Genomic DNA, 13,775 nt, shown 5'->3' on the forward strand with positions numbered 1-13,775 from the left:
TTGGTTTGTACGCATATAGGCACTTATACCACTTCACATGCATATAACACCTATACATATGCAGCATTTCGTGAACGCTCATTTTTGCAGAACGGTAAAAGAGACGCAACATATTTACGCAATACACGACAATCGTGTATAACGTTACGCTTGGCTTTCTAACCCCCGCAAAGTAAGAAAAAAATAAAATAAAGCTCACAAAAAATAAGAGAGAAAAGCGAAAAAGCTAAAAATCAAAACGATGTTTTTCAAATTAATTTTCTCGAAAAAATTGTTACATAAACAAACGCATGGCAGAATGCCAAATGAACGACTTACGCGATTACATATGGAGCATCATTCTGTATTTTTTAAACACGACGTGGCTCATGCGTTCACTATAAAATCGAGCTATTTATAAAAGATACGTGAATGCAGCCAATTCTTCGCTTTTATTTTATCAATTATGTAAGTAGCAACTTTTTACAAATGGACACAAATGTGAAAATAGTCGAACCAGGCTATTTTTTTTTTTTGCACGCCTCCTAGCAGCTACTACGTATCATATATGTATTTTTGTCCCCCTTTTTTAGAACTCCACAAAAAATCTCCAAGGTGACCTATTTCAATTCGCATTTTGAATAAACATAATATATATATATATATCAGCATAATTCCCCCCTTTACATGATAAAAAGGCTCTTGACAAATTTATGCCATTCTTTAAAATGTAGATGTACAATTCAACTGCAAACAGGCTTACATATTTCACTTTACTACGTAAGTATATATACATGCCAGACGGTGGGACGATCCGGACATGCTAAATTCCCGTTATGCTCATATTTTTTTAAAATCTGATAATGGTGAAAAGAGAGCACTTTTACTATGCAGTTCTTTAAAGGCGCCACGCATTACTCATTTGGCAATTTGTACAAATGAATAACACGTACAACAGTTTTTATTTTTCTTTATTTTTTTACGAAATCGCCCAGCTAAGGTCACATCAACTGTGGTCATTTTTTCCACACGCAAAATGAAGTTTCGTAGCTTAGAATTTTAAAACTTTCATGTGCGTCGCGTGGACTTGGTGAAGAGGAATTGTATTATTCATCACAAAGTGGGATAAAAGTACCCCGTTGCAGAGTTATGCAACTAGGTTCTTTTAAGAAGACACGCTTAGTATAAGCACAGGCTTATTTTCCCCCATCTGCGTGTTATTTAAACTGTTGCGTAGTGTACCAACAGGGTATTATAGCTCTCCATCGATTGTGAACATTCATCCAGAAAGGCGCGTTTTATAAAAATGCCACATCAGCTTTAAAATGTCTCAAATGTTCAGACAGCAGTTATAAGTTCAGCTGCGTTAAACGGTAAATGATAATTTGCGCTAGTTGCACACACAACCCGTTTTTTTAAAAAAACTGTTACAAGAAAAAAAAAAAAAAAAAAAAAAAAAAAGAACATCTTTTCAGATAAAACTCTTCCCAATTTGCAAGGTCTTAAATATACAATTTTTTCTTTCCTGCAGATGAACACGAATTCGTGCACACCAGAAAAGGGGGCCAACTTATGCGTACGCATGGGCAGATGCACACCCAGACAGACGCCCCCCAGCGGTGCACAAATTTACAATTTGAAAAGTAAAAGTAAATAACAAAATAAACAATTGTGGATGATGGGTCCACTAAATGGCGTGCTTGTGGGTAGAAAAAAAAAAAAAAAAAGTGTTTCTAGCGGTATACTCGGAAAGGGGGGTGGGAAAAAGGAAGGATGCAAAGCAGGCGACTCCCCCCCCCACACACATCTACAAACATACACCATACCCCCTGTGCGCTTCCCTGCGAGCAAGGCACAACTCGAAAGCTACACATTTTCAGCACTTCAAAACAGGAAATTTTGAGCCGCTTTCCTCTTCAGCAGATTATCAGTTTGTTCGCGATGGAGCTCAAACAACTCATTCAGTGAGACGAACTTTTCGACACTCAACAAATTATCCTTCACGTATTTTCCGTTAATCTTTTTAACGATAATTTTGTCGTGAACCAAACTTAGAACTACTTCCGTCTTCCCGAAGGTGTAAACACCTCTTCGGCTTTTCTTCCATCCTATTTGGCTATTATGTGTGTTGTGCCAATCCTTCAGTTTTTTATCGATAGGGTCAGAACTGTTGGTGATATAAAAATTTTTGGGCTTCCCTAAACGTATATTTACATACGTTTTGGGATTTCTAAAGCATGTGGATGGTTCAAGGTTCTTCAAGGGAGTGTCACTGTGTTCTTTTTTTTTAGCTAGAAGGGTTCTTTTCGACGGAAAAGCCTTCTTCACCTGTCTCTTCACCCCGTCAGGAGAGTTATGATTATCTTCCCCGTGCTCACTCTGTCCATGTCCGCCTGGTCCATTTTCCTCCTTCCTCTCCAATGCATTAATTCTGTCCAATCCATTATTCAGTGTGCTATTAACGCTCCTTCCTTTATAAACCGCGTTTTTATTCACCCTGTCTTGATTCCTATCGCCTAATTGTAAGTGATAACTGTGTTCGTGATCATCACCACGTGCGTCGCTGACCCCCCCTTCGTTCGCTTTTCCATAAGGCGTGAAATTATTGGCATCATATAACTCATTAAAAAAGGAGTCGTCGTTATTATTTTCTGCGTCGTATTCGCCGGCAATTTCGTCTCTCATGTCTTCGTTCCTTCCAAAGCTGAAGTCGCTCTCTATGTCGTTGTTTCCATTCCTGAGGCTCCCATTATCTCCGCAGTTGTAGCGGCTCCCCCCGTTGGCATTCCCATCATCACTGCTGGACAGCATGGAGGAGGAAATAATTTTTTGATAATCGGGGGTAGAGTTAACAATGCCTTGAGACGAATTGTCTAGCAATAACTTCAACTGCTTTGCCTCCTTCTCTAGAAGATCCTTGTCCTTATTAGGCACAACCGTGACTGTCATGCTTTTAGGTTTGTCCTCAGGGATTAGGTAAGACGGTAGACCATATAAGTTTTTTCTTTCACTGTTTATCTGTAGGGGCAAAAACTTGTTGGTGGGTTGCTGCATTTGTTTGGGCAAATACTTGGGTGGCTGGAAAAAGGGAGATGTCGATCCTAGGGGGAATGGATTATTTCCTAGAGGATCTTTTATTACGCCGTCGTTTTTTTTGCTTAGTGGCTGAATGTACGTGCCTATGATTTGGGGGAGCCCCAGTTCATACAGGTGTTTTACGTTTTTGTGCTCTGGTTCCGGATGATGCGGTTGCCACGGTTGCTGTTGCTGTTGTGAGAGGGGGTGCAGCTCGGCGCCCTTGGCCCTTCTACTATTCCTCAATATGGCACTTGTCTCCTTGCACAGGCTTTCCAAATTTAAGGATGGTTTCACGGGCTTGGGTAGAAGGTGCTGAATGTTCTTATTCAGGTCTAGCATTTCCAAATGGCTAGCATCTAAATATTCATACCTGTTATTTTTTACTCTTTCATATGGCTTCTTCATTGTTCTTGGGTTATTTAGGCTAGCTCCATATCCCTCCTTTTCATCATTCGGTTTTCCTACTTGGGCAGAAGGACGTTTTGGAAACATGAAGTGTCCCCCCGGGAAGTTTACTGGATGCGCGGCCTTCATACTAGAGTGAGTTTTATTTGCTTCTTTGCTTGGGTGGTGTGAATGTTAGCTTTTCTGGGGTTGTTTCTCATTCGAGTACACCTTACCGAGTTTTTCCTTTTCTTTTTGAAAGTAGTGACAGTTGTGTGTGAGTCTATCTATCTCTCTTGTCTATGTAGAAAGGTATATACATACGTGCGTATAGATGCACATAAGGTTATTGTGAGCATGTAGTGCGCTTCCTTTTTGCGACTTGGCTTTAGTCCGAAGAACACTCGCGTCCTGGTGAAGCTCTTTCGGTACACTGCTGCGCTATTGTTCAACAATACGAATATTCAACACTGTGGCCGTTTGCAAAGTTAATGTGTATTCGTTTTTTGTTTTCATTTAATTTAATTATGCTACAGAGTGTAATTCAAAAGAGGCCTCCAATAAAGAAACTTATGGGGCAGCTTCAAAATAGAAATAAAAAGGGAAAGAAGCAGGTTGCCTGTGTGTGTACACTACGGGGAAGGGGAACAAAACAAAAATTCACAGAAAAAAAATGCACTGCGCTCAAGCGTTTGTGAAAAACAAATGGCAATATGCTGTTGTGCAGATCATCCCCTGCAGAATGCTCCAGCGCCTACATAAAACAAAAAGACACATTCAAGTTAATCTTAAAAATATTTTTTGAAGATTTATTTTTTCAATCACGTTAAAGGGACGAAAAATGCGTACGTATCTGTGCACGTTGCTGGTACTGCGGAAGGCAAACATTGTAGGAATTTTAGTTCCACTTTATGTGTAAAAAAAAAAAAAAAAAAAAAAAAAAAAAGCAACAAGCGTATAAGTGCATGTTGTAGAAATATTTTGCACTATCAAAAATTTCACACACAATTTTGTAAACAAAAAAAGAAAAGCATGGTGGCTTTTTTTTTTTTTAGAACATCTTCACAGTTTAAGCTTTCACGCCTTAAAATTGAAATCGCTTTTTCCAGTTTTCAAACCTACTCGCGTACAATATCCATATGTGACCTCGCTTATGTATTCCGGTTATTTTCCATTTTTGCAAAACACACAAGCAGAACGTTGACGTTGCGCACACCACATGGGATTGTTATTGACAAATGCTAGGAAAAAAATGCTGTGATGATAGTTTTTTTTTTTTTTTTTTTAATATGAAAATAGCTATTTTTTTGCTGACATGAAAGTCGCTGTTTTTTTGCCAACATGAAAATGGCTGTTTTTTTGCCAGCATGAAAATAGATTTTTTCCTTTCCTTTTTTCTTAAAAGACAACGGATTGAGCAACATTTTGGCTTCATGCTGGCTCGTCGTACCGTTTTACCTGCACGTGTCATATTTTTCACAAAAATGTCATGAACGAGACATGTGATTTTTGAAAAAGAAGAAAAAAGATAGCTTGCTCATATTGGCATATTTATGCACACCCTCTCTGCGTGCTGGTTTGGCTACCTTAGTTACAAACTTTGAGAAGAGAAATTACCCACACCTTTGAATACGGACACAGTCACAACGCTAATGTGGCGTTTTATCAATTCAGTTTCGAAAGGGATAAAAAGAAAGAGCAAACTCAAGCGAAGTTTTAAAAGTGCAAACTGAAAGGAAGAAGGGTGTGCAGAAAAGGGGTCATCCCTTTGTATACATTTTGGTATTGACTAACAAAATGGGCAACTTTTACCATTTTTCTAAACTTTAAAATAAGTCGGAGAAAAAAATTAAATTCGAAAAGTACCCTCGTCGAGTCGTAAGTGTAAAGGGATGGTGAGAAATTTCCGAAATTTGTATTCCATTTCTTTCTATTGCTTGCATTTGGAAGAATACTGCAGTTATGCTTGAAGTTATGTGCACATTTGTTTTGCTTTGCTTTCCTTTTTGTTCCTTTTTTTTCGTTTTTATTTTTTTCTCATTTTTACACGTTAACAAATGCTCTAGTGACGCTTTAAGAAGAACATCAATCCGATGTTAGCATGTAGGGTGTGCCGCACGGTTAGTGCTTGTTCGCACATTCCTTTAATTTCCTCTTTGTGTATACATACATGTATGTACCGGTGTAGTATTCACTGGATGCACAAAAAAATTCTCGATCCGACGCATATAAATACATAACAGTCCGAACAAAATGGGAATTCCTCATCGTTTCTGAGAAAATGGTACTTCTATTTTTCGTAGATGTTTTCAGATTTAGAATGCCATGTTTTTTCTTCAAGCTGAACACGGAAGGGCTTCCTCCGACAAAGGTGCAATTGTACTTCAGCTTTTCCTAACTTTTTTAAAATCGAATGTTTTCTTGTTAGAAAGATAGGAAGTCCACTTTTTCCGTTATTGAGTGTATATATATACATTTTAACATCTGGGTGATTCGCAAGTGGAGGTATTCTAGCGCATTTCTGAGCTAAGATTAACGGCATAACACGTGTGCAGCCTTTGTCAGTGTTGGTTTGGCGACTAGTGCTCATTATGTAGCTTTTATATGTATGCGCGCGCCAGAGTTGGTACATACCTGCATGCATACATATGTAGGTAGATACATGGATAGATATCCTGACTTCCCGGTGCATTTACCCCGTTTGGCTATGAACACTGCGAAGTAACAATGGGCGGAATGCAAAAGGGACTCAGGTTCACAAAAGAAGACAGCTCTGAAGAGTAGCAAGTGTATACTTGGCACACTTATATGAACCAGTATTTACGATTCGGAGAGAGAAAAGGAAAGTATTCTTCTGTTTAGTGACATTATGGGGAACACCCTGAATCGGTTTATTTTTAATAACCCCGTCGAGGGGTTCTACGAAAAATTTCGCTTGGACTTTATTTTTGTTGAAACGGAGAGCGGGGACAGAATTGCGGCTCACTTCATCAATAGGTGCGTCGAACATACGTACATATGCATACATAGGTACATAAACGTGTGCACGATTTGACAGTTACTCTTTCCTAGGGGTGCTCTTTTTCGGTTCCCCGCCAAATGCACACCCTCTCGATATCCACTTGATGCTCCCTCTTTTCCCCTTAGGAAAGCCCCACTAACCATTTTGTTTTGCCATGGCAATGGTGAGAACATCTACATGTTGTATGATTACTTCTGCGAGGCGTCCAAAATATGGAATGTGAACGTGCTCTTGTACGATTACCCCGGTAAGCCCAAAAGACGGAGTGGGAGATACGCGTGGAGGCGCGAACATTTGATCTGCGTTGCGCACATTTTTTTGCCATCACTGCTTCCATTTTTCGCTTTTTCCGCATTTTCCACAAAATTCCCCATTTTCATACCCCCTTTACCTTTTTATGCTCCTTCCTACCTTAACTGTTCATATTTTTTTCTTCCTCCACAAATTGGGACCCGCGCAAAAAAAAAAAAAAAAAAAGGATACGGAGAGAGTACTGGAATGCCGAACGAAAAGAGTATGTACCAAAGTGGAAGAGCGGTGTATGAGTAAGTTATATATTTTTTTTTTTCTAAAGCCCCCTGACTTGTAACAATCATGGTTGTCACACCGCTTCATTCGTCCCGCTTTTCTTTTCATTTTTCCGGCAGTTACATGGTGAACGTTTTAAACATAAAGGCAGAGAGTATTGTTCTGTACGGGAAGTCCATAGGTTTGCAATATGATAAATCACGAAGGATGGCAGTGCGTCTGTCAAGCTGCAGATGGGGATGGCAAAACGGAGCAAATCGCACGTGTAAACTGGAGTTTTTTTTTTTTTATTCCCCTTTTAGGATCGTGCGCTGCAATCGACATAGCCATTACGAGGAAGGTTAAGGGCATAATTCTGCAGAGCGCCCTAATGTCCCTCCTGAACATTTGCTTTAAAACGCGGTTTATCCTTCCATTCGATTCTTTCTGCAACATAAAGAAGGTACATCCCCCCCATCCGCGGCGCTGCTACAAGTGGCTCCACGTGTGCCGTGTCCCACGGGAAAGACATTCACAAATACACATGTATATATACATATGGGTGTACATGCGGATAGCGCAAAAACACCAAACCGGTGTCTTTTTTACTTCCCTCAGATTGGCATGGTTCCCTGCTTCGCCTTTTTCATTCATGGCACTGACGACAAGATAGTCCCCTTTTATCACGGATTGGTAAAAACGGAATGGAGAGAAAAAAAAAAAAAAGGGGGGAAATCGCACAAATTGCAATGTATCATGTGATACATGTTATTCCTTTTTGTAACAAAGCTGGGTGTACTATCCACCCGCTTGTATCGGCAAAATTGTGCTCGTCGTTTTGTTCCGCGTGTCAAAGTCGTCATGATTAATTCTCTTCACTAATTCGCGCATTTATGGAGTTGCTTATTTTGCATCTTTCCGCGTTCCATAAAAGTATGTAACACACAATTTTTTCATTTCATTTTTTTTTTTTTTTTTTTTTTTTTTTTTTCCTACTTGCCCTCCCGAAGAGTCTCTATGAAAAGTGCAAACTGAAAGTGCATCCCTTCTGGGTTGCCGGCGGCAAGCACAATGACATCGAGTTGATAGAGAACAAGAAGTTCAACCAAGGCATCAAGTCTTTTTTGGAGTTTCTTCGTAATAATGTGTAGTCGTCCCTAAGCATGCCCCCATTAATTTTATCTCTCCTTTTTTTGCTACACTCTATCTTCTCGAAAGCGCAGCATGGTCGCTGTGGTCATATAATTCCCGCTGATGCGTGATGATATCACAACGAGGGGGGTCCGTTTCCCATTTATCAACTCTACATGTGTATGTGTGCATATAAATTAGGGACACCTCAAGGACTTGCACCACAAACCCAACTAGCACACCTGGTGTGCAAATGAAAAATGAAATAAAAGCGCACTGCGTTTTGTGTCATGGATGAACATTAACATGTAGGTACCTGCCTATGTCGTACGCTGAAGGTGAGGTTTCCCCGTTGGAAATGTATGCCAAAGTGTGGGGTGGGGGAGTTGTACATGTCTGTCCTCCGTTTAGGTTGCCCCTGTTCGTTTCGCATTTTGTACATTAACAACAAACCTTTGTATGTGGAAGGGCATGTTACAAGGAAGGTACACACACAGAAAAAAAAAAAAAAAAAAAAAAAAAAAATGCGATAAGGCAGAAAGGTCGCTTTTGCCCTACCTAAATAGCGTGCGCAGAAAAAATTAAGTGATGTTTTGGGTGTGGGATGATCTTACGCAAGGAGAGAAGAAACTGCTGTTGACCTTTATCGGAAGGGAGTAACAATTCGTCACATGGTGTTTCTTCTGGTGATATCACATATTTTGCGTTAAGTACATTTTGTGTGAAGAACATTTTCTGGAGCGCATTTGTGGAGTACATTTTGCCGCTAATTTTTTTTTTTCATTCATCGCCTCCCAGCTTGCGCGCGCTCCCTCTGCGCACATCGCGTGAACTCCTGCGCTGTAAATTTTTTTTTTTTTAAGTGATGCGTTTGTATATACGCTCCACAATGCAATGAGGAACAATGGCATAACATTGCCAAGTAGTATATACATCCAGAGGCACCAATCAATCCAATCGCGCAAATGAATGGCAAAGCACAGTTACATACGAGAAATGTATGATCATTTAATAAATATTTTTGGATGGCGGCAAATTGTCCCTCTGGTACAAAGTTTTCATTTCGCTCCAATTTGCTTCTCTTCATTCCTTTCCGTTTTGCCTCTCCTCATTGTTTCTGATTTGCTTTTCCTCAGTTCATTCCGCCTTTTTTTTTTTTTTTTTTTTTTTTTTTTTTTCAAATTCGTTTATTTTTTACTCACCCCGCATATAAATGAACAAGGGTGAAAATAGCTCTTCGTTCCAAAAGAGGAGGAGGCTTTTTTTTTTTTTTTTTTTTTCTCGCAAAAACACCTTTGCATAAATGCATATTTAAAAGCGAACCAGTTGATCGCAGGAAGTGGAGCGCACCAATTGCTGTTCCGCTTTCTTTATGTACGCATATACATTACGGGCATGTAACCCCCCGTCGTAGGTTAACATTTTAATCACACATATGCGGCGAACATGGTTATGTACTCCCCACGCAGCGCGTTTTTATAGGCGTGGAAAGTACGCATACGATACGTGTAAAAGTACACACATGCAGGTATGCACATATAGTACATAAGTACACAACGCATACGCACGCACATGCGGAACTGCAACTGTCTGCGCGCCTTGCATGGTTAAAATAAATCGTCCAGGGCGGTGACATGAACGTACCATTTCACATTGCACTTAATGACCTGTGCCATTTTTATAACCGCAAAAATTGAAGAGAAAAAAAAAAAAAAAAAAAAAAAAAAAAAACACGTTCGTCGTTCCATTTCGCAAAAAGTTGAAGCATTTCAAAATAACCAGCCGTTAGAAGGCATATTCACGTGTATCGAACTGTCAAGCCGATCGTAAAGAAGACGAGAGACGCGTTGACGTGCACGTACACACAAAGGGAAAGCATTCGTCGAGTTTAATTACATTGAAGAGTAAAAAGTAAATAAAAGTTCTCCCCCTCCATTGCGTGGCACATGTCCCGACGTGCAGTTTGTTTGACTCAAATGTGTACGCACATATGTATACCATTGACGGCTGGCTCATCGAAGTGGAAAAGCACATAACTGTTCTTCCCCAGAGCTCCACCACCGCATATGTGTATTAAACCGTGTGTAGGGAAATTTGTCCAAAACAAATTTATAAAGGTATGCAACAGCGCGCGCGAACGGGTGTGTACATGTGCATATGCTTACGTATGTGCTTACAGCTGTACATGTGCCTATGTATATATATATATATATTTTTTTTTTTTTTTTTCGCGCAGCTAGCTATTTTTTATTAGCTTCCGAACTTCCAGGACTGGAAACTGGTTTAATGTTCCATACACAACAATGAGGAAGGACATGATTACAGAGATCTTGGCATATGAACAGGACGACAGGGGATACGTACTGGATGGACTAAAGGACAAAACGTTTAAAGCCATTTTGAGCAAAAATGAAAATAAAATATGCTTCGACTGCGGTAATAAAAATCCCAAATGGCTGTCTTTGACGTATGCCATATTTATTTGCCTGAACTGTTCAGGTAAACATAGACAATTGGGTACACACATATCGTTTGTGCGATCAACAGGAATGGATAAATTTACAGCAAAGCAGTTGGTAAGGATGTGTTTGGGAGGAAATTTAAAGGCAAGTGAATTTTTAAAAATGAACAATCACAGTAGCATGGTTGATTATTCATCTCATGCGTGTTTAAAATATAAAATGTATTTGGACGGCCAATTGGAGGAGGCATTGTTAACGCATGGCAGTGAAGAAAAATACCGCAATGATGGGGCGGATCCACATGGCGGCAATGCGAGCCAGATGAGTAACATAACCGGAGCAAAGCCTCTAATCGATTTGGTTAGTGACGACTCGAGGAAGATAGAGGGTCCAAATGAACTTCCTAGGGGAGAAGCGAACGAAACTGGCGGCGCCTTTCCCACTAGCGGTCAGGCCAGTGGCCATATCATCGGTCACATCAGTGGTCATATCAACCGTGGTAGCCCCAGCGGAAACCTCACACCGACACATCTGATCGAAGAAAAAATGATATACAACAACTGCAACAAAAATTTCAAGGCCAAAAAAATAGACATCAACTTTGATGACACGATATTTGAGCACAGCGGGAAGGGAAACCCAAGGGATGGGAGGAATGCCCACCCCGGTGTTAGCAACGAGGCGTTTAGCATGCATGGAGGAAGTGGCACTTCAGGTTATGGCGGTGTACAGGGTCTTGGCAAGAATGAGAACGAAGTGGGAGGACATGGCATGGGATATCCCGCCGGAGTGGAGCTATTTTATCCAGGCGGTCACACCATGGCAGGAAATACCCCCATGGGAAATAGTAGCATTAACGGAAACAGCCATCTTAATCCAACAGGTGATTCCAAATTAAACAAATTTAAAGACTGCAAGAGCATACGTTCGGACCAGTACTTCTATGATGAAAGGCACCAAAATGATGACGACGTGGTACCAAATGTACACATAACGAATAGCATTTCGTCTGATCAGTACTTTAATAGAAATGTTAATAATAGGAAGGGTGTGTGGAATTTGGATGAACAGACGATTCAGAATTTGCAAGGACTCAAGGTGACTGCACGAGAGGGCCTGTCGAATATCGTTGCGGCCGGTAATGAGGTGCTTCTGAAGGCGAAGGAATGGTTCAACAATTAGTGTCCACGCTGATTTCCCGGGAGAGGCATGAACAAAAATGGTTACATTCATACAACTTGGGTACGTGTACAGTACGAACCTCCAATTGCGTAGCACTTTCCCATGTATGATTTTTTTTTAATTTTAATTTTTAAGGCAAAGGGGTGTGCGAGAGGGAGAGCATATGCAAGAGTACATCCCCACCGCATCGCCCATTTGGCTGTCCATTTCTTTTTTTCCCCCCGTATGCCCTTTTTTTTGTACAACCCCGAATCGGCGTTCCGTGTGGCACCACGTGCCCCCATTGGTTCCTTTTTTGTGTGTGTGTTTAACATAAGATAAAGCGTTAGCTGAACTTTGACTGCTTTTTCTATTTATACCTTATAAAAGTGTTTGCAAAACTGCGTCTTTCGATGCGCACCAGGGAGGGTGTCATCGCAACAAAATGGAAAAAAAAAAAAAAAAAAAAAAAAAAAAGATAACATAACGCAGCGTAACGTGACGCGGCGAAGTAAGCAAAATTAGGAACAAAAAACAAAAGGGGTGGTGTTTTCCCTTTATCTGCGCGGGGTAAAACACTCTACGTAGAAAAGTGGGTGATGTAATAACCCCTGTACACATACACCCCTTCTTCTCCACTTGTTACAATTCCCCGCATTCGACAATATTAATCGGAATTTTGGGCTTATAAATATAAGGTGTGACAGAAACGTTTTCAATTTTTTTCAGCAAAATTAATGAGTCGCTATCTATGATCCTTCCAAAAACAACATTCTTTCCATCCAGCCATTCACATTTCTTCGTGGTAATAAAAAACTGACACCCATTTGTATTGGGCCCACTATTAGCCATGCTGAGTAATCCCTCTTTATCATGTTTTACATCAAAATTTTCATCTTCAAAATTTTCTCCATAAATACTTAAGCTGCCACTTCCATTGTAGTTCACAAAATCCCCCCCCTGAATCATGAACTCTTTTATGACTCTATGGAAGGTGGTGTTTTTGTATCCCACGGGCAGGTTATTTACTTTGTATTCTCCTGTGCAGAACTGTCGAAAATTTTCGCTTGTTTTGGGGACAATATTTTGGAAGAGCTCGAATTTAAATTTCCCCAAGAAATGGTTACCCAGATTTATGTCCATAAATACCACTGGGTTGGATGCGTTCGTTAGTAGGTTGGATAGGTAGTAAGGGATGACTGTGTTTTCGTCTGCTTCTTCCATGATTAATTGATCGACCTGTTTGCCTTTGCTGCGTTTGCTTGATGGTCGCTCCGTTCGATCCTCCTCCCCTTTGGAGGAACTTGCGTTGAGACTTTCTCGGTTGGGGTTTCCCCCTTCTTGCCCATCCCTATTTGGGCTCGCCCCAATCGGATCATCTCTACTGCTTTTCATCTTCTCCGTTGCGAAGGCCTATCGCAAACTGTGGAACTTTGACGTAACTAAAAATTGGGGGGAGGTACCTTTTCTTGCATTTCCGCTTGGCGATGCTACGGAGGGGGGGTTTGGAGCATCTCTTGAAGCGTCTCAACGGGGGATCAAAAAAAAAAAAAAAAAAAAAAAAGTTAAAAAAAGGGGAAAAAATACATATACATATATATATTTTTTTTCATTAATGGTGGGTGGGGACCAATCACTTGGCTGACATTTCCCCTCCACATGCGAATAGCAACAGTCAACTTTTCGTTGGCGTTATTTTTTTCTCACCACCGTGCTCCTCTCCACTTTTGTTTTCATTTTTCTGTGCCTATCCAATTTTCCTCCATTTGGTTACCCCCCCTTTTTATAATCTGCTTCCTTTTTTTTTTTTTTTTTTTTTTTTTTTTTTTTTTGTGCGCCCAGAACTGGGCACTACCCAATTTGCCACGGCAACGCCCCGGTTCCGCCTCACGATATATATTGTATCCCGCCACGGCCTACAATTGGTGTGCGGTTCCAATGAAAGGTGCACAAAATGACGGAATGTATTTCCACCTGTTTGTTTGTCACTTGCATGTATGCTCCCTAGTACACTTTACTGTTCCATCTGAAGCATGGTGAGGTTTTTCTTC

General features: G+C 40.5%; 4 protein-coding genes across 4 annotated transcripts; 2 read left to right on the forward strand and 2 right to left on the reverse strand.

Moving 5' to 3' along the window:
- Positions 1–1,863: 1,863 nt before the first annotated feature.
- Positions 1,864–3,591, reverse strand: PKNH_0114100 (uncharacterized protein; the record flags this gene model as incomplete). Its single annotated transcript, XM_002257595.1, has 1 exon — positions 1,864–3,591. One exon carries the CDS (start codon positions 3,589–3,591, stop codon positions 1,864–1,866), a length of 1,728 nt encoding a protein of 575 aa, XP_002257631.1.
- A 2,719-nt stretch (positions 3,592–6,310) lies between these two features.
- Positions 6,311–8,121, forward strand: PKNH_0114200 (alpha/beta hydrolase, putative; the record flags this gene model as incomplete). Its single annotated transcript, XM_039113762.1, has 7 exons — positions 6,311–6,438; positions 6,589–6,710; positions 6,942–7,008; positions 7,111–7,172; positions 7,294–7,433; positions 7,589–7,663; positions 7,981–8,121. 7 exons carry the CDS (start codon positions 6,311–6,313, stop codon positions 8,119–8,121), a joined length of 735 nt encoding a protein of 244 aa, XP_038969384.1.
- Positions 8,122–10,404: 2,283 nt separating this feature from the next.
- On the forward strand, positions 10,405–11,745 carry PKNH_0114300 (GTPase-activating protein, putative; the record flags this gene model as incomplete). The annotated part of the gene is made up of 1 exon (XM_002257597.1): positions 10,405–11,745. The coding sequence occupies one exon, from the start codon at positions 10,405–10,407 to the stop codon at positions 11,743–11,745; it is 1,341 nt and encodes a 446-aa protein (XP_002257633.1).
- Positions 11,746–12,366: 621 nt separating this feature from the next.
- On the reverse strand, positions 12,367–13,119 carry PKNH_0114400 (peptidyl-prolyl cis-trans isomerase, putative; the record flags this gene model as incomplete). The annotated part of the gene is made up of 1 exon (XM_002257598.1): positions 12,367–13,119. One exon carries the CDS (start codon positions 13,117–13,119, stop codon positions 12,367–12,369), a length of 753 nt encoding a protein of 250 aa, XP_002257634.1.
- Positions 13,120–13,775: the final 656 nt, after the last annotated feature.

Source organism: Plasmodium knowlesi (assembly GCF_000006355.2).
Source record: "Plasmodium knowlesi strain H genome assembly, chromosome: 1".
In the NCBI taxonomy this organism is placed as follows: Eukaryota; Apicomplexa; class Aconoidasida; order Haemosporida; family Plasmodiidae; genus Plasmodium; species Plasmodium knowlesi.